This window comes from Physeter macrocephalus, chromosome 1 (assembly GCF_002837175.3).
Source record: "Physeter macrocephalus isolate SW-GA chromosome 1, ASM283717v5, whole genome shotgun sequence".
Taxonomy (NCBI): Eukaryota; Metazoa; Chordata; class Mammalia; order Artiodactyla; family Physeteridae; genus Physeter; species Physeter macrocephalus.
Window position 1 is genome coordinate 135,172,244 of NC_041214.2, and position 19,589 is coordinate 135,191,832.

The 19,589-nt window shown below is 39.0% G+C and overlaps 1 protein-coding gene across 2 annotated transcripts in view; it reads left to right on the top strand.

Moving 5' to 3' along the window:
- The window catches only part of CXADR (CXADR Ig-like cell adhesion molecule), a 51,478-nt gene extending 36,426 nt beyond the window's left edge, over positions 1 to 15,052 (top strand). For both annotated transcript variants that reach the window (XM_007106899.3, XM_055086168.1), the window contains exons 4-7: positions 6,647 to 6,802; positions 7,762 to 7,884; positions 8,444 to 8,582; positions 10,648 to 15,052. In XM_007106899.3, coding sequence (XP_007106961.1) covers positions 6,647 to 6,802; positions 7,762 to 7,884; positions 8,444 to 8,582; positions 10,648 to 10,912 — 683 coding nt within the window. In that variant the 3' untranslated portion in view covers positions 10,913 to 15,052. The remainder of the gene's footprint in view (positions 1 to 6,646; positions 6,803 to 7,761; positions 7,885 to 8,443; positions 8,583 to 10,647) is intronic.
- Positions 15,053 to 19,589: the final 4,537 nt, after the last annotated feature.

Here is a 19,589-nt window from a genome sequence, read left to right on the forward strand (position 1 = left end):
ATGAATAATTGGAGGATTTAGAACAGAGGAGGTGGAACATGGTAGCTGGAATATTGAATTGGTGTAAGGCCTTTAGACCTTAGATAGTCCTTTAACCTCCGTGAGCATCACTGTTTTTCATCCTTAAAGTGAGATTAGACAGGTGGCCACTAAGATGCAGCTCTCCAGGATAGTTAAGAAGGAGATATGTATAAACTGCTTTATAAACAGTCAAAGCCCGCAGAGTTTGTTATCCTCCTCTAGATTCTGTGGTCATGCACAAGCACTCTTTACCGCTGCAAATTGAGAAACTCGGAAAGGTACTGTTCATAAATATACTTCTAAAATCTTATCGTGGTAGGCTTTACCCAAAAGTACAATGGCTGCCATGGAGAAAATCTCAACTGTCTAGCACTATTCAGTGACAGTAAATTCCCCTGCGACCTAAGGTGTCAGGTTTGGGGGACACTTGGGCAGCCACTTTATGTAGGAAATGCTGGTTGCTGGAATCACCTGCCATACCCCTGGAAATAACTAATCTGGACAACTCCCCCCCACATCAGCTTCTACTTTTCATTCCTTTTGTTTCAGAAACTGAGCAGAGAGGTTAAGTGCGTTGGGTTCCAGACTCATCCTGAGTAGCATTTTTTTCTAAAGAATGAATATCAGAGCAGGTAGAGATTAGGAATAAGAATGCGGATTTCTTTGCACCCCAATGGCAACTCCAGGGGTTGTCTTGGTTGGTAAGGCAGTCTTCTGGCAACATCACTGAGGGGGGCGCACAAGGGGGTCCTGGTAAAGGGCACTCCGTGCTAAATGGAACTCATTCAGAATATGTCTGTGGTATGAAAGCAAGTGAACCTGAACAAGGAACCAGAAAAAGGAATATGGTAACACTGGAAATTCTAGCCTTTTGTGTCTACATTCAGCGAACATGGAGTTGCCTTTCTTTTTTATAAATATGAAAGCAGGTAAAGTTTAATAATTTGTCTGAACTCTTAGCCCAGGCATACCTGGAATTATAACCCTCAGTATATCTTCTTGAAGCACTGCTCTCCAGGAAGCACTGAGTTAGGATATATATGAAAATTTAACTTGTTCATGCTGTACCAAGCAGACTTATACATATTTATCAGAATTATTTATTGTGAAATCCCTGTCTGATGGGGACAGGTACACTGGGAGGAATGCAGTTGGCACATGTTCCCAGAAGAGGTGTGGACAGGCATTGTGTGCGTGTGTGAGGGAGAGAGAGAGAGATCCCTTAGGAACAGGCTCCGGCCGGGCACACTGAGGCAGCAGCCATGACTGTCGGGCAGGAAGGATGGCCTTTTACATTAAACCTCACACCCCTGACATCTTATTCCTCAGCCTAGATCTGTGGGAAGCACTGACACAGTAACTCCTTTTGTTAGCTCCGTGGGGCCTCACTGTGGCCAAGCAAACCTCGAAGTCAAATCAGGGAGGGAGAGAAGGATTAAAATGAGGGGTAGGGGAGAATGGGGGCAGTGGTTGCTGAAGGGAAGCGGGGTTGACCTGGCGAGGCTGTCTCAGAGCCAGAGGAGAATTTCTTTATCTCTTCCGTGTTTCCAGGTGAGTCATGACCACTGTGGGAGAGAACATTAGAAGTTTCTCTTGAAAGTGAGAGCTGGACAGAAGCCTAATTTGCTCGCTTTTTTCTGAAAATTCTGCTTAGCCAATCTGGAGGAAAGATTAAATAAAGTGCCCTCTAGGGACCAGACTGAATGGCAGTCCAGTGGAGCTCTTGCTTGGTTCACTGTCAGAGGCTCTGCCTGATACTTTGATTCGTTTGTGGGAAACCTGAACATGCCACCATGGTGTTCATGGAGTAATGAAAGCTCGTTCGGTGAGCCGTGGGCGCTGTGTGGACCGTTAGCTGCCTCGGTGTGAGGGGTGGTATGTTGCTATCCCTCGCTCCATTTCTGGGGCCCACCCTGCTCTTTCAGATACACCAGACGTATATGTGGATGCAACTCAGGAAAGAAACTGGACAGGGGTGATGATAACAAAGGGAATTGACAGAGGGTTAATATGGTGGCCACACATTACCAGCACCATCCCTGAGAACTCCGAAAAAGCTCATTATTGAGACCTTTTGGCATAAATAGACGGGGTTGTTTTGCAGAGGAGAGCACGCACAGTTAACTTTCCTTCGTGTGTGTATGTGGTGCGCTCAGACTGCACCCACATCACAAGAACACGTGGCAACAGCATGTGTGGGGTCTCAGTCAACACTGGGATTTTTTTTCAACTTTTTATTCTGAAATAATTTTAGTTTTACAGAAAAGTTGCAAAAATACCAGAAAGTTCCTGAGAGTATACCCATAACCTAATTTTTCCTAATGTTAACATTTTATAAAATCATAGTACAACTACCAAAAGCAAGAGATTAATGTTGGGACATAATATTAACTAGGGCTTCCTTGGTGGCGCAGTGGTTGAGAGTCCGCCTGCCGATGCAGGGGACACGGGTTCGTGCCCCGGTCCGGGAAGATCCTAAAATCATAGTACAACTACCAAAAGCAAGAGATTAATGTTGGGACATAATATTAACTAGGGCTTCCTTGGTGGCGCAGTGGTTGAGAGTCCGCCTGCCGATGCAGGGGACACGGGTTCATGCCCCGGTCCGGGAAGATCCCACATGTCGCGGAGCGGCTGGGCCCGTGAGCCATGGCCGCTGAGCCTGTGCGTCCGAGCCTGTGCTCCGCAACGGGAGAGGCCACAACAGTGAGACAGGCCCGCGTACCACAAAAAATAAATTAAATAAATAATAATATTAACTAAACTACAGGCCTAATTTGAATTTCACAGCTTCCTGTTAATGCCTTTTTGTGCTGGGCTCAAATCTAAGATCCCTGCTGCATTGACATCTGTAGTCTCCAGTTAATGTCAGGGGGCACATGATGTCCTGTCTTATTGTTAACCATGATCACTTGGTTTTAGTTTTATCTGACAGGTTTCTCCGCTATAAAATTACTACTTTTCCCTCTGGGATTAAAAAATACTCCCATGTTGGTAGGAATGTAAATTGATACAACCACTATGGAGAACAGTATGGAGGTTCCTTAAAAAACTAAAAATAGAACCACCATACGACCCAGCAATCCCACTACTGGGCATATATATATACCCTGAGAAAACCATAATTCAAAAAGAGTCATGTACCACAGGGTTCATTGCAGCACTATTTACAATAGCCAGGACATGGAAGCAACGTAAGTGTCCATCAACAGATGAATGGATAAAGAAGATGTGGCACATATATACAGGGGAATATTACTTGGCCATGAAAAGAAATGGAATTGAGTTATTTGTATGAGGTGGGTGGACGTAGAGTCTGTCATACAGAGTGAAGTAAGTCAGAAAGGGAAAAACAAATACCATATGCTAACACATATATATGGAGTCTAAGAAAAAAAAGAAATGGTTCTGATGAACCTAGGGATAGGACAGGAATAAAGACGCAGACATGGAGAATGGACTTGAGGACACAGGGAGGGGGAAGGGTAGGCTGGGACGAAGTGAGAGAATAACATGGACATATATACACTACCAAATGTAAAATAGATAGCTAGTGGGAAGCAGCTGCATAGCACAGGGAGATCAGCTCGGTGCTTTGTGACCACCTAGAGGGATGGGATAGGGAGGGTGGGAGGGAGACACAAGAGGGAGAGGATATGGGGAAATATGCATACATATAGCTGATTCACTTTGTTATACAGCAGAAACTAACACACCATTGTAAAGCAATTATACTCTAATAAAGATGTTAAAAAAAAATATCCCAACAAGTGGGGGAGCCACTTTAAGACCATGCAAATATCTTGTTTTTCCTCAAACTTTTGCCCATTGATTTTTAGCATCTATGCATGGATTTTGCCAGGAGTCGAGGTATTTTGAACTAAGCAAAAATATTCCTGTATGGATGACATGATGGTCAAAGCATATTCTGTCCCAAGTAGAGATTTAGAGTGTTTCCTATAGACTGAGGCAGTGAGCCACTAGCATGGAGGGATGATGGTATAATACACAGATGGAGCACAGCATTGCTAAATCGGTGGGACACTGACCGAATACAAGTTGACGGCCACGTACCCTTAACTGAGAAGGACTTTTTATTAGCTCTGCTAATGATCACGGTGGCAAGTGTTCTGAGGACAATAGCTAGATATCCTGGAGCCCCACACCAAAGAAACATTAGCGGGTAAGACTTTATTTGTGTTCCTTTTGTGGTTTCATCTTTCTTTCAATTCAGCTAAGTGCCGTGGATTAGGAGTTCATCTTCCCGGCTTTATAATGGTGGGGCTGGCATGTAAAAGACTTGCGCTTTCTCCACCCAGCGGAAAGCAGGCAGCCACTCCTAAGCACCGCTCAGAACCAGTGCTGGTAAAAATCTCGTTCTGCTGTGCATAGAGTATGTTGAAATCTCAAACTCAGTGCGACTCTGATTTCCTGAGCAGCCACTTTAAACAACTGCCTGTTATTGGATATGTTTGGGGAGGGGACATTTTTCAGTAGAAAAGAAGAAGGGTTAGGGTTAGAACGCTGTATTACCAATAGAAGTTTGATGTCCAAAGCATTGCTTCAGTATCTCACTTACTGCTAGTTTGTGTAATAAAGGATTTACTGGTAGTTTGAAGAAATGGAGAACAGGGCTCGTCTTGTTGAAGACTCAGGATGAAATAATGCGCAAAACTGATTCAAAAGTCCAGTTGATGTAATGTCCAGGGCAACTGATCAATCTGAAAAAGAAAGAGATTTGCTTAGGAAAGTCAACAGTGCAGTTAAATGCATCTGTTGATCCTTACTAAAAAGTATAAGTAGTAACAAAGGGGAGAAATCCAATTAAATTTAAGAATTACCAGGAAATGTGTGAAGTGAGATCATGACTGACAACCTTAGGTAAAGATGCCCCACCGCGTGTGACAGACCCTGTCGGCCAGATTTGGAAAACAGTTTGACACTTTCTTAGAGTTAAACATTTACTTACCTGGTATGAAAAAGGAAAACATGTACCAGTGTTTACAAGCAGTGTTGTTCAAACTGTTCACGTAGTGCCACACTGTAAAACCCATCCACATTTATTCTTAGTAGTGAAAGAATAAAAAATCCTACCCAGGACTTGAAAGAATGAAAATCAGAAAAACAGAAGAAAAGCAGTCCTGCCATTTATCAGACTGGGAGGAGAGATGCACATAGAGCCAGGTACAGGGTTTATGGGGAATGTTGCTCTCCCCCAAGGTCGTGGAACGCTGGGAAACTATAGCCTACTGCTGTCTCTTCATTGTTGCCCCCAGACCCACTTTGCACTGCTCATCCTTTACTGGGGGTACTCAGGTTGCTAAATGGCCCTCGTCACCAGTTTATTCCCCGCTTCTCCTAATCCTGCCTCAGAAATGGCATCAGATTCAGAACTGATCTCTGCCTCTAGAAGACTCTTCTCAGAACCTTCAGAATTCCTCTCTCCCTTGTCACATCTCCTCGTAGCGCCTCCTCGCCGGTCAGTCTGATTTCCACAGACTTCACACCTGCTCCTGGCCAGTTTAGCTAATTAGGCTTTAACAGCAGCCCCAAGACAGGAAACTGTGCATCAATACCTGAATGAAGAAGCAATGGGATACAACTCAGTAGTAAGAAAGAACGGACTACTGATAATATATACAACAACATAGATCAGTTGGATCAGTCTTAAAAAAGCCTTACGATGAATAAAAGAAGCAAAAGTGCATACTGCATTTTTCCATTTATGGGACTCACGAAGAAGCAGAACTAATCTATAGCCATAGAAATCTGATCAGCGGCTGTCTGGGACCCGGATTGTGCAGTGAGATCAACTGCAGTCAGCTTGAGGGAAATTGCTTGGGAGAGGATTGGAGGGGTGCTTAGTGTTGAAAGTGATCAGCTCACATGATTAAAATGTGTTAATTTTATTGTATGTGTATTATGCCTTAATGCAGTTCAACAAGAGAGTGTGAACTGCCACGGTGTTAACGGCGTGTTGACGTGGGTTTCACATAATGGAGTTAGCAGCTGCTCTAAGTGGTTACCCGGAGAGACCTGGAATATAACCTCAGATCTGCCTTTTTATAACACCGCTCTCTGGGTGGTTTTGGATTGCTGTAAATGTGGAAAATAATCGGTCCTTCCTGTACTAAGTGAATTGTCCCTCTTATCAGCATAATTTATTGTCAACCCCCTGATTGTTGGGTTAACAGCACACAGAGAGTGATGTGACAGAGCACATACTCCCAGAGGGCTACATGTCAAGCTCCAAGTAGAAGAATAGGTTAGGAATGGGGGGTGGGGGGAAGAAGCTTCCTTGGGTCTGAAGTAGCCCAGCCCGCATCATCCTTGCTTTTTTCACATGTGCCCCGTGGGATGGAGGGGCACAGAGCCGCACCTGAGATGCTGCCTGGCCTTGTGCAGTGGCTGCTTGCCTGAGTTCATTCTTGCCTGTTTCGTGCTGGATCAAGCTGAGTAAACTGGCGTTGGCAACCTATTGTAGCCTTTCAGTCTTGTCCGCTCTGAACCCAGGACCCCCTGCTATTGAGTTAGTGGTTGTGCGACATGCTGTGTGTTTAAGTAATCATTAGAAACACACGTTCCGTTCTCTTGTATAAAGTTATAACTTATTTTCTTTTCTCAGTTAAGCCTTCAGGTACAAGATGTTACATTGATGGATCAGAAGAAATTGGAAGTGACTTTAAACTAAAATGTGAACCAAGAGAAGGTTCACTCCCATTACGATATGAATGGCAAAAATTGTCCAACTCACAGAAACTGCCCACCTCATGGTTACCAGGTACCGCTGATTATGCACTTTGAATCGTGTGCCATTGATTTGGACTTAAGTCTAGTAGAGTTTGTGCATGTAAGTGTATATTTTTTAATCCCCAGATAACTTCCCTTTTCTAGACAGAGCAATCAGGATTCTGTGGGAATTAGTCAGTGTTTTATAATGACAACTTGGTGTCATGTAGTATAAGTGAAGAGATATTTTTATAATGATCACCATTTAGGATATCATAATTGGTTTCTTTGTTGTGTATTTTTTTAATTGATGGTAATATTGACGGAAACTGTTCATTATCATAAATTAGTGGTTAAGTTACAGCAAGAGTTGGATCTTGAGTGTTTTGCCTGGATTCCTGTTGAAGATACGGTTATTTAACCATGGCATGTCTGTTAAAACAACAAAACAACAGCTGTGACTAGCCACAAAGATTCAAATTGGTTAAACCTGATTACTCATCTGTATGTTATAATTAACCTGTTATTCAAACTGGTTACCATGCTCCACCCTCCTCCCTCCCACCCCACCCCGCTCTTAAGCAGGATCTCTCTCCACCTCTGTTTTTCAAACTAAGAGGCTGAAGAATACAACCCCCTCTAACTTTCTTTTATGTTTCTTCTTTCTGGGGGGATGAAATACATTTTGTAAATCTTACTGCTGCACCTAAGAGGCTTCGTGGCACAGAATGTTTTTTTTTATAATTAACGTGGCTCTGCTTCAGCAGAGACTCTCTTTGCCTGGCTGGGAGGGGTCATGATTACCTTGGCTTTGACATAAATGAACTAGAAGCACAGTCGTTTGCATCCTGGAGACATGCGCGTGTCTTGCCAGGTTTGTTCTGTATGTAGCTTCAGTTTGTCTCACATTTACCTGGATTGTCAACCAAGGAGAGTTTGCCTTTACTAAAAACTCAGCAATATGTTACCATAAGAATGGGTTTTGCTCCCTTACCCCCTTTCTTCTCATAGAAATGACTTCACCTGTTATATCTGTAAAAAATGCCACTACCGAATACTCTGGGACATACAGTTGTACGGTCAAAAACAGAGTGGGCTCTGATCAATGCCTGCTACGCCTGGATGTTGTTCCTCGTAAGTTATCTTCTTTCTGCTGTGATAGTGTTATCTTTATACAGCCTCCTTTGGTTCCATCAGTGAGTGTGGGTATGAAGAGCAAGGCGATGCTAACTTTGAGCAAAGCACTCTGTGGCTTGTTTGCTAGCTTTTCTAAGTCATGGAAGGAAAAAAAGTACTACATTTTATTCATAACACCTTCTTCATTGTAGTGACAGTAAAGAGGCAAGAGTTGTCAAATTGACTCTTGTACCATATTTAGCCAATGTAAGTGAGGACAAGCTTTTTAGAACATTCTTATATGCCACCCAAAATAGCTGTGAATATTAAAATCTTTTAGAGTGGTTTTATTGTTTTTATCCTTGAAATAGCTTACACAGTTCAGAAGAAAGTTGTTTTAGTGGATTTTCCCCTAGACCAGGAAAAGCTAACTAATTTGTCTCTTAACGTTAGTATATGCGATGAAATCAATGTCATCGTGTATCCTTACCTTCAATATGACTAGATGGAAGTTTTTTTGTTTGTTTGTTTTGCTCTTTTTAATATTAATTATTTTCTTATTAACATTTTATTCTAGCGTCAAATAGAGCTGCGACAATTGCAGGAGCTGTTATAGGGATTTTGCTTGCACTAGTGCTCATTGGTCTTATCGTCTTTTGCTGTCATAAAAAGCGCAGAGAAGAAAAATACGAAAAGGAAGTTCATCATGATATCAGGTAATTAAGTGACACAGGAGTTGATTGATGTATACTCAATTTATTATGTCACTAAAGCGTCAGTTCTCTTAACCATCTGAAGCATTTGCCCCTATGAGAATTGGATGAAAGCTATAGCTCTTCCCCTCAACACATTTGAAAGCTTTTACTTATTTCAAGTGTGTGGAGCCAACCAACCTACATTGTGCCCTCCTCCCCCGTTTCGGGCTCTACGTTAAGAACCATTGCAAAATGCTCTTCTCAAGACTGTCTACCTTCTCCCAATAAAGTACAGGCATGAAACAGCAAAGGAAGCCATAAACAAGATGAAAAGACAACCCTCAGTAGGGGAGAAAATATTTGCAAATGAAGCAACTGACAAAAGATTAATCTCCAAAATATACAAAAGCTCATGCAGCTCAATATCAAAAAAACCAAACAACCCAATCCAGAAATAGGCAGAAGACCTAAGTAGACATTTCTCCAAAGAAGACATACAGATTGCCAACAAACACATGAAAAAAAATATTCATTGCAGCTCTCTTTACAATAGCCAGGACATGGAAGCAACCTAAGTGTCCATCAACAGATGAATGGATAAAGAAGATGGGGCACGTATATACAATGGAATATTACTTAGCCATAAAAAGAAACGAAATTGAGTTATTTGTAGTGAGGTGGATGGACCTAGAGTCTGTCTGTCATACAGAGTGAAGTAAGTCAGAAAGAGAAAAACATGCTGTATGCTAACACATATATGTGGAACAACAACAACAACAAAACGGTTCTGATGAACCTAGGGGCAGGACAGGAATAAAGACGCAGACGTAGAGAATGGACTTGAGGACACGGAGGGGGAAGGGTAAGCTGGGAGGAAGTGAGAGAGTAGCGTGGGCATATATACACTCCCCAATACAAGATAGCTAGTAGGAAGCAGCTGCATAGCACAGGGAGATCAGCTCGGTGCTTTGTGACCACCTAGAGTGGGAGAAAGTGAGAGTGGCATGGACATATTTTCACTACCAAATGTAAAATCGATGGCTAGTGGGAAGCCGCTGCATAGCACAGGGAGATCAGCTCAATGCTTTGCTACGACCTAGAAGGGTGGGATAGGGAGGGTGGGAGGGAGGCTCAAGAGGTAGGGGATATGGGGAGATATATATATATATATATATATATACACACACACACATATAGCTGATTCCCTTTGTTGTACAGCAGAAACTAACATAACGTTGTAAAGCAATTGTACTCCAATAAAGATGTGAAAGAAAAAACAAGTACAGGCATAAAGTTTTCAAAAAATGGAGATGTTAAGGTTTGGGGTTTTTTTTTTTTTAAAGATCTGATTGTATCAAGTGACATAGGTAGTTAATAGAACTATGGGTAATGTGATTTTATTTTTAAAATAAAATATTCTAAACCAGTAGATCTTAACTAGAAGTGCACATTGGATTTAGAACTTGTAAAAAATAATAACATATGACCAAAGTAACACCCAGAAAATTGACATTTGGTGGGTCTGGGCACTTTTATTTTTTAAATGTACAGAAGTAGCTCAGATATATATTCTATGTCAGTGCTTAGTGTGAAAATTCTTATGCCTGATTCTCAGTTTTTGCAAACTTCAATCTGCTAAGTTTTCAGCTAAAGTCTTAGATGAGTAGCTTTCATAATAAAAAGGATATTTTGTCTTGTTCTTTTTTTTGGTAGAAATATCTGCAGGTGTTAGTGCTTTATTGACTATAGAGTGTTACATGACTGTAACCAGGTTATCTTGATCAGTGATACTAGAATATGAAAATATTTGAAGTTTGTTCTTTGTAAGAAAGCATTATAGAATCGCACATTTTTGTAAAAAACACATTTCATTGTGTGTGAAGACAGAAACTGTAAATGATAAATTTGGGACAGATACACAGTTCATGACATTATGCCTTATTGTGCTTGTTTTTTGTGTGTCACACGCGATTTTGTGTACTTAATGCTTAAATAGAGGCTCTTCCCTACCCATGATTCATAGCTTACATATTGTAGGTCTTTAGAAATTTGTTCTTTGAACGTGTGTTGGGATCTTTATTTCTAGGGAAGACGTGCCTCCTCCAAAGAGCCGTACGTCCACTGCCAGAAGCTACCTCGGCAGCAATCACTCATCCCTGGGATCCATGTCTCCTTCCAACATGGAAGGGTATTCCAAGGCTCAGTATAACCAAGTGCCAAGCGAAGACTTTGAGCGCGACCCTCAGAGTCCGACTCTCCCAACTGCTAAGGTAGCTGCCCCTAATCTCAGTAGGATGGGAGCGGTGCCCGTGATGATTCCAGCACAGAGCAAGGACGGGTCCATAGTGTAGAGCCTCTGTACCCTTCATCTGTGCTCTCCTCTTGAGATGTGAACACCTGTTTTAATTTTTGCTACCAGCCTCAAAAAAAAAAAAAAAAAATATATATATATATATATATATATATAAAGTTAACCAAAAACTGTAGGATAATACTTCAAAAAGTTTTGTTTGGTTATATTGAAATAGTAAAGGCATTAAAGTTCTAAGGACAAATTCACCATCGAAATAATATTTCCTTTAAGAGCTTGACTTTATAGGTTTCTGACTATCAATACTTAAGTCAGCTGTGGCACTTTGAATATGAGATCATAGGCGAAGAAATAAATTGGTGAACTTACATGCATACCAAGTTGATACTTGAATCATCTGAAAGTGGTACTTTATAATTTCTGTTATTTTTATATTGTTTTTTTCAATTAATTTATGACCCAGTAGTGTCCCCCCACCACCCCCTGCCAAAATTGGTAAAGGAAGATTCATGGCAAAAATACTTAACGTAGATTTATGTTTGTTCTTGTTTTTGCTTCTTTGAAAACTCTGAATGTGTTTGAAGAGTCTCTAATAACTAGAAAACACTACTAGAAGTCACTAGTTCTGAGTAATTCGTAAGCCTTGTATATGAAATGACTTAAGTATTTAATTGCTAGATTGCTGTGGGCAGCAGGGACATAGTAAGCTCTTTGGTATGCTAAAATTAAGGAGCATTTATCTGATTCATTTAGAAAATTTGTTGTCAGCTACATATAGCGATGATACTAGTGGCGGAGTTGTGAGGATGAATTTTGTTGATTGATGTTCCAGTGCCCTGAGGCCTGTGGTGGTCTTCAGAACAGTGATCTGCTATCAAGGAAGTGTAGTATTTTGCAATTCCCAAGAAAATGCTGGTCCTCCACTTTAGGTGATAGTTTTCTAAGAAGAAAAAATTATAACTCATTTATTATTTGACAATTACAGATTGTAATTCCATAATTATTGGTTCTAAATTTAAATTCTTTTCTCCTGGTTCAGTGTTTTGTTTTTGTGATGGTGTTGTACATTATATGTTCTAGAAATGTAATCTTAAATTACCCTCTTGAATGCAGTTCCTGGAGGATATTTTCTTCGTAGACTTAGAATGATGAAATACACTTTAAACTAGTAAGTGTCCTCTATCAATTCTGTGTTTCAGACTTGGGAGGATGTACAGTTGCTATTGTATGGCCAGCATGTCTTGTGTAGTTGCAGAAAATCAAGCTGAGCTTTGAAAAGTTTGTCTTAGTTTTGTGGAAGTGACTTAATCTTTAAAAAAAAAAAAAAAAAGAAAAGAAAAAAAGAAGAGAGAAATGAAAGGAAAAGGAATACTCCTACCTGCCAAATGTGTTAAGTACTGTTTTAGTAGATGAAAGTGAATTTAGTGTACTTTCCTTAAGATTGTGAGGGAGTGTGGATTGAGTAGAATGAACCACCAGTTTCTTTATAGTAATACGGTCTGCGGTAAATTATTTCACTAGCTCTGAAACCTTTTCCCTAGATTTTAGTAGGGAGTTGGTTTCTGTTCATCTCTTTGGGTGCTGTGGTGGTAAATGCTACATTATAAATTAATGTTGGCATGAATTTATGATTAGGCAGAGTATTGTATACACTTTTTAATGGTAAATTGAAGCTGAATGTGTAATGGATTCGTGTATAGTTTTACATATTTGGAAGCATTTTAAAAATAGGTTTTTAACATTACATAATATTGCTTTTACTCTGGTGTTAACGTTTTCATCTGTGCCTTTTGGGTAATTTAGTTTTTATTATGAATTTCTGGTGCCTATGAGCTAGCTATCGCCTGAAAGGTGCTTAGAGGTGAAGGTACTGTTCCTAAAAATGCACCACTGTGATACCTTTCTATCCTCATACTTTCAGTCTTGCCTCTTTTCTGATCTTTTTGGATGCAAGTTAACTGATTGTGTTACTCATAAAGTTTTTAAAATTTCAACATCCCCTACACTCTTGACTGTGTTTCTGATTTTATAATAATAACTATTTTTGAATACCAGGCCTCTGGTCTGTTTCATATGAATAAAATTTATAAGATATTATAAAAATAAATAGCAGAGCACAGACATTACTAATAAAAATTTTGGTCCTCTCTAGTCCCAGTTTTCATATAATGAAAATTATGCTATCGATCTAAGTAGAAATTACTACAAAAGGTGGACATATGTAAGGCTTTCCTTCCCTTAGACTTCATAGTTAGTCTAGGATTTGGTTATAAGTAAATCAGAATCTCTTCCAGAAATGCTTCCTTCCAGTTCAGGGCCATTACCACCTACAGCCTGAGAAAGGAGCTTGGAAAAAAAACTACTTTTGTAACCTGAAGAGACCTACTGGATGTGGTTGAGTTTAGAGGACAGAACTCAGTTTTAGGTTTCTGTCTCCAGCTACTCATTGTAAATTTCAGTGAATCCAAAAGTCAAATAGTACTGATAACTTCCTAAATAATTCTCAGTGGTAGTTTCTGGTGAACTAGAGATCAAGTATTTGTTCTAGAATTACTATTGGTAATCATCAAGCAAGTCAACAAAAAAATGTTATTCAAGCATTTCCACTAGAAGCCAAACATCAGTCAAGGACGGCACTGAACCTTCAAAGCAAAACTCTTCCATTCTACTTTATACCTAAGAGACTTGACACCATCTTTCTGAGTTATGCAGGATAACTTCAAAAGAAATATCATAGAGGATGTAATTCTGTGCTTTGAATATGTAGATTACAGGTTTCTTTCTCTTATGGCAGCCTTACTAATATTTCCCTGTTAGAAGGCCAAAAACAAAAACCTTATTGATAAACAGGCCAAATAACTTTCTTTAAATTTGGGCTATCTGCCGGGAAGTTGTTACAATGGAAACACAGACTGTGTCTTAGGGGGAGGTTAATTCAAGAAACACAATTAGATTATTGGTATGAATTAGTACCTGGTTTTTATTAAAAAGGTAATTTTTAGGATTGAGTTCTGGAAATTTGGAGCAAGTGAAGGGGCAAATAAACATTTTGATTAAATATGAAAAGAACTCATTGCATGAAGTTGGATGTCAAATTCTGTAATGTATGGCTTCTTAACTATTCTCTGTCTTTCTGTGTGCGTGCAGCATGTAAATCTGAAGTTATATGAATGTTTAAAGTTTTTTTTCTAATCTTGTTTCATCTCCACAGTGTTTAGGGCTTTCAGATGCCTTATTCCAGTGTGAACAGAAAAAGTCCTTATTTTTTGTGGTTACTGCTTTGATGTGTCATGTAAGGAGTGGTTTGTAGAAAATGTTGGCATAATTTTAACTTTTTAGTGGCTTGTGACATTATATATTATACATATGTATATATATCTTTATAATATTCCTGTGTTTAGTAGTATAAATGTTCTGGGCAAGTTTTAATATTTCAAATGCCTTTGAGTATTCTTGCAATAAAGGCAACGTGTTCTGTAGTTAGGTTTTTTTTTACTCATTTGACACTAAAATGGTCTATAACTGAGCACAAATTCTACCTAATAGAAGCAGGAAAGAATAATAAATAAATTGGTGAATTGTGGTTCTGTTTATCTTATGGATGGTAACACCAGCAAATATTTGCTGCATCTGGCTTCTCACTGTTCATTAAAATCCAGTTTTACAAAATACCCTATTTTGTAATTTCAGAGTGTGGTGTGAATATCAGTTGGATTTGGTTTTGACCCTGAACACTAAAAGCTCCAAAGAACTCTGTTTTCTACTAACTTAATGACACAAGTGTTAAGAGAACCGCAATTCACTGATTCACTGGTTTTCATCCCTAACTGTGAATTTCTGTGACAAATACACTTATACTACTGAGAAGTAACATTTTGACACTTCACATATGCAAGTAGAGAATTGATAGTGTCAGTTTCAAAAATGATTTTTTGTATTTCAAGTTTCTGGCTTAAATATCCAATGGTGCAGATTTTGAAATTTGTAAGAACAAAATTTGGTTTTAAAAAAAGCCAAAAACTTGCTCTGGTTTTGTGACCTTGTGTAGCTTTAAAAAAAAATAAAATCAAGAAAGCAGTTTTCTGCCTCATGGTGTGGCTTCATTGTGCCTTTTATTAAAAAATGTCTCCTTTATAAAGCTTCATTATACTGTTCCTCCCTGCTTTTCTGAGCCAGGGTTTCCTTTTCCCCTCTCCTTTGCATCTTTTATTAAACAAAGTAAAGATCAGAACAGTAACATCAATGAAAACATATCAAACATATTTATAGAAACTTCTCCAGTCCTGTGCATCTCTATGACAGTAAATAACATAATGTATTTGGGGTTGAAACGTCCAAAGCTCTGTTATCCTGGCACAATTTACAGTGTAAATTCAAGAGTTTTTCAGGTGAATTAAAAATGTGCGTACATATATGTATTAAATACACACACGTCTAGTTATACTTTAAAGCTATTTTCATTGACTGTAAATGTTGATTTCAGAAAAAAAACAGGATGGGGTGTTAGCAGTGCTTTTGTAAGAAGGTATTTTGAGAAATATCTTGTTTATACTACAGTTTCTCAACCTTGGCACTTTTAACATTTTGGGATGGATGATTCTTGGTTGTGGGACACCATCCTGTGTATTGCAGAATGTTTAGTAGCATCACTGGCCTTGACCTACTAGGTGCCAGTAGCTCTTGCCCTCCTTACCCCAGATGTGACAACCAAAAATGTCTCCAGTGTTGCCAAGTAGCCACTGGGGTGGGGGGCAAAACTGCCCCTAGTTGAGAACCAGTGGGTTTATACTAATGTGAAGTTTTCTACTCGGAGGTTAAAAGAAGAGCATAGGCTTTGGAGTCAGACATATCTGAATACCACTTATTACTAGATACTTTACTTAGCTTCGGTTTCCTGGTGCTTAAAATGGGGATAAAAATACCTACATCACAGGGGATGTTGGAGGATTTTAAAGGGATAGAATTGATATAATGAAAATTCTTTGCATTTGTCCCGGTTTGCTGGGATGCTGATAGTGGTACACAGATTTTCAAAGAATCAAGATTACAATAAAATATGCTAACAAACTACTAAGTATAATTTAATGCCTTTAATTTAGATCATATTTTAATCGCGAAGTTCTAAAGGCCAGATCATATTTCTGGTTAATTAAGTACCAAATGGCAAAACTGTTGAAATTGAGTCAAAATTGAATATATAAAACAATCTGTTGTTAAATATTGATAAAAAATGGTTTTAAGTCTATGTCATAAACAAATGTAGTTTCTAAATGCAGTAAAGGCAGCTGAAAAGATCAGGAAGCCAGTGCTAGGAATTCAGCTCGGTATTTCTTGCTGATATTTCTGCAGTATAAATCAAATGGGATTTGTTGTTTTGTTACTTAAATGATGTTTCTAAATTTTATAACTATTTATAGGGGAAAAAATTGTCCTAAGGTAACTGCAGAAAAAGTAGAATTTCTGAAGTTAATGAAGAACTGAGAAATAAATTTCAGTCTAGTTAATCAAGGGCTTGATCAGTATGCTTCTCGTTTCACTGCTGAGCTAGGAAATTCTAACTCTAATGGAGAATGAGAGAGGTGGGAGGAGATACAGGAAATTACAGAGGGAAAACCTGATGTCAGCCCTCAACAAAGTGCTAGAAGCCGTCGTGATCTTGTCTTTCCCCAAGTCATTCATTGTCCACAGTCCTAGTGGATTAGTTGTTTTAAAATGTAAATCTGATCATATTAAAAACCAGATCATCTTAACCTGACACAAAAGATCTCTGATGACCATTCTATTTCTCTGTGGTTTATTTTTTACACACCTCTGGGTGCACCTTTGTGATAGCCATACTCCATAGCTAAGGGGCCGTGGTCTCATACCTTTGTGAACATGCAATTTCCTCAGCCAGAGAGGAACCCATCCTTGTTTACCTGCCCAGTGCCCTGCAAGTGTCAGTCCAAACTCTTGTCTCCTTGGAATCATTTTTCCTATTCTCACCCCTGCCCCTCACTCAAGTTAAATTAGGGGTGCATCTGGGCCCTCTACATTGCCAGTATGAGTCTCTATGGCACAAAACCCTTTTTGCATTCTAATTATTTAACATTCTTAATAGACCTCCTTGATGAGTTTGAAGCTGGTTCATTCACCTTTATCCCCATTTCCTAACTCTGACTTGCATATTCCTCAGTAAACGCTGAATGAATTTTTAGAAGGGAAGTTATGGGCATCAGGAGCCAAGTGTGCATTTATCAAGTGTGCGTCATGTGTTCTGCAAGACAACGGGCCTAGTTTCTTCCAAGAAGGCAGTGTCAAGAGAAAAAGGGTGAGTGTGTAAGGGGGTAAGGGAAAATTCTGCACAGGGCTTAAGTTAACTTGTACAAAGACTGGGTGACCTGACTCAATAGGACCCAACACAAACAAACCTAATTATTATACAAACCTAGAGAAGTGGAGAAGCATTGGAGAAATAAGCTTCTAAAATCCTCCTCAGAGATTCTGAGTAGGTTTGGGGTAAGATCAGTGGCTGTTTCTCTCCCAGGTTATTTCAATAATCATCCAAACTTGGGAACCTCTGAATTGTTTAGGAAACCCTGTGTAGATGACTGGTGTCCATGCTAAGTCACTAGTAGGTAGAATGTTTTTTCTTGGACCTCACAAACTTTCAGAAATATTTGAGTACACCTTTAGTGAGGCCAAAAAACTTATATGCTTAGATATCATTGCCTAATTTGAATATAGTAATATTTCAGAATTTTTAGGGAGACCTACTTAGATAGATAAAACCATATCTTGGAAGATTTTAATTTTTAAAAAATGACATAATGTCAGTTGTTTTCAAGTCTTTTAAAATGATTAGTCTCCTGAAGAGACTAGTCATTTATAATTAATTCTGTGTATAATTGTATTAGTTTGCTAGGGCTACCGTAACAAAGTACCACAAATTGGGTGGTTTAAAAAACAAATTTACTCTCTCACAGTTCTGGAGGCTGAAGGTCTGAGATCAAGGTGATGGTAGAGTTGGTTCCTTTTTTTTTTTTAATTGAAGTGTAGTTAGTTGATTTACAATATTAGTTTCAGGTGTACAACATAGTGATTCAATATTTTTATAGATTATACTCCATTTAAAGTTGTTATAAAATAATGGCTATATTTCCCTGTGCTGTGCAATATGTACTCGTAGCTTATTTGTATTATTTTTTGATTCCGCATATAAGTGATATCATACAGTGTTTGTCTTTCTCTGACTTACCTCACCAAGCATAATATTCTCTAGGTCGTCCATCCACTTTGCTGCAAATGGCAGAATTTCATTCTTTTTTATGGATGAGCTGTATTCCATTATATGTGTGTGTGTGTGTGTGTGTGTGTGTTATATAGATGCTATATATATATATATATATATGTATGTATATCACATCTTAATCCAATCATCTGTTGATGGGCACTTGGGTTGCTCATGTCTTGGCTATTGTAATAGTGCTGCTATGAACATTGGGTACATTTATCTTTTCAAATTAGTGTTTTCATTTTTTCTGGCTGTATACCCAGGAGTGGAATTGCTGGATCATATGGTAATTCTATTTTTAGTTTTTTGAAGAACCTCAATACTGTTCTCCATAGTAGCTGCATCAATTTACACTTCCACCAACAGTGCAAGAGGGTTCCCTCTTCTCCACATCCTCCCCAACATTAATTTGTAGACTTTTCAATGATAGCCGTTCTGACAGGTGTGAAGAGATATTGTGGTTTTGATTTGCATTTCTGATGATTGGTGATGATCATTTTTTCATGAGCACTTTGGGCCATTCGTATGTCTTTGGAAAAGTGCCTATTCAGTTTTTCTGCCTATTTTTTAATCAGGTTGTTTGTCTTTTTGATATCGAGTTGTATGAAATATTTATATATTTTGGATATTAACCCCTTATTCGTCTTACTGTTTGCAAGTGTTTCTCCCATTTAGTAGGACGTCTTTTTGTTTTGTCAATGGTTTTCTTGACAAAAGCTTTTAAGTTTAACTAGGTCCCATTTGTTTATTTTTATTTTTGTTTCCTTTGCCTTAGGAGATAGATCCAACAAAATACTGCTACAATTTGTGTCAAAGAGTGTTCTGCCTATGTTTTCGTTTAGGAATTTAATGGTTTCTGGTCTTATATTTAGGTCTCTAATCCATTTTTAGTTTAGTTTTGTATATGGTGTGAGAAAATGTTCTAGTTTCCTTCTTTTACATGTAGCTGTCCAGTTTTTCCAGCACCACTTATGGAAGAGACTGTCTTTTCTCCATTGTGTATTCTTGCCTCCTTTGTCACAGAATATTTGACCATAGGTGTGTGGGTTTATTTCTGGGCTTTCTATCCTGTTCATTGATCTATGTATCTGTTTTTATGCCAGTGCCATACTGTTTTGATTACTGTAGCTTTGTAGTATAATCGGAAATCAGTGAGCATGATTCCTGCAACTGTGTTCTTTTCCCTCAAGGTTGCTTTGGCTATTGGGGATCTTTTGTGGTTCCATATAAATTTTCAGATTATTTGTTCTAGTTCTGTAAAAAAAAAATATCATGGGGGGCTTCCCTGGTGGCACAGTGGTTGAGAATCTGCCTGCTAATGCAGGGGACACGGGTTCAAGACCTGGTCTGGGAGGATCCCACATGCCACGGAGCAACTAGGCCCGTGAGCCACAACTACTGAGCCTGCGCGTCTGGAGCCTGTGCTCCGCAACAAGAGAGGCCG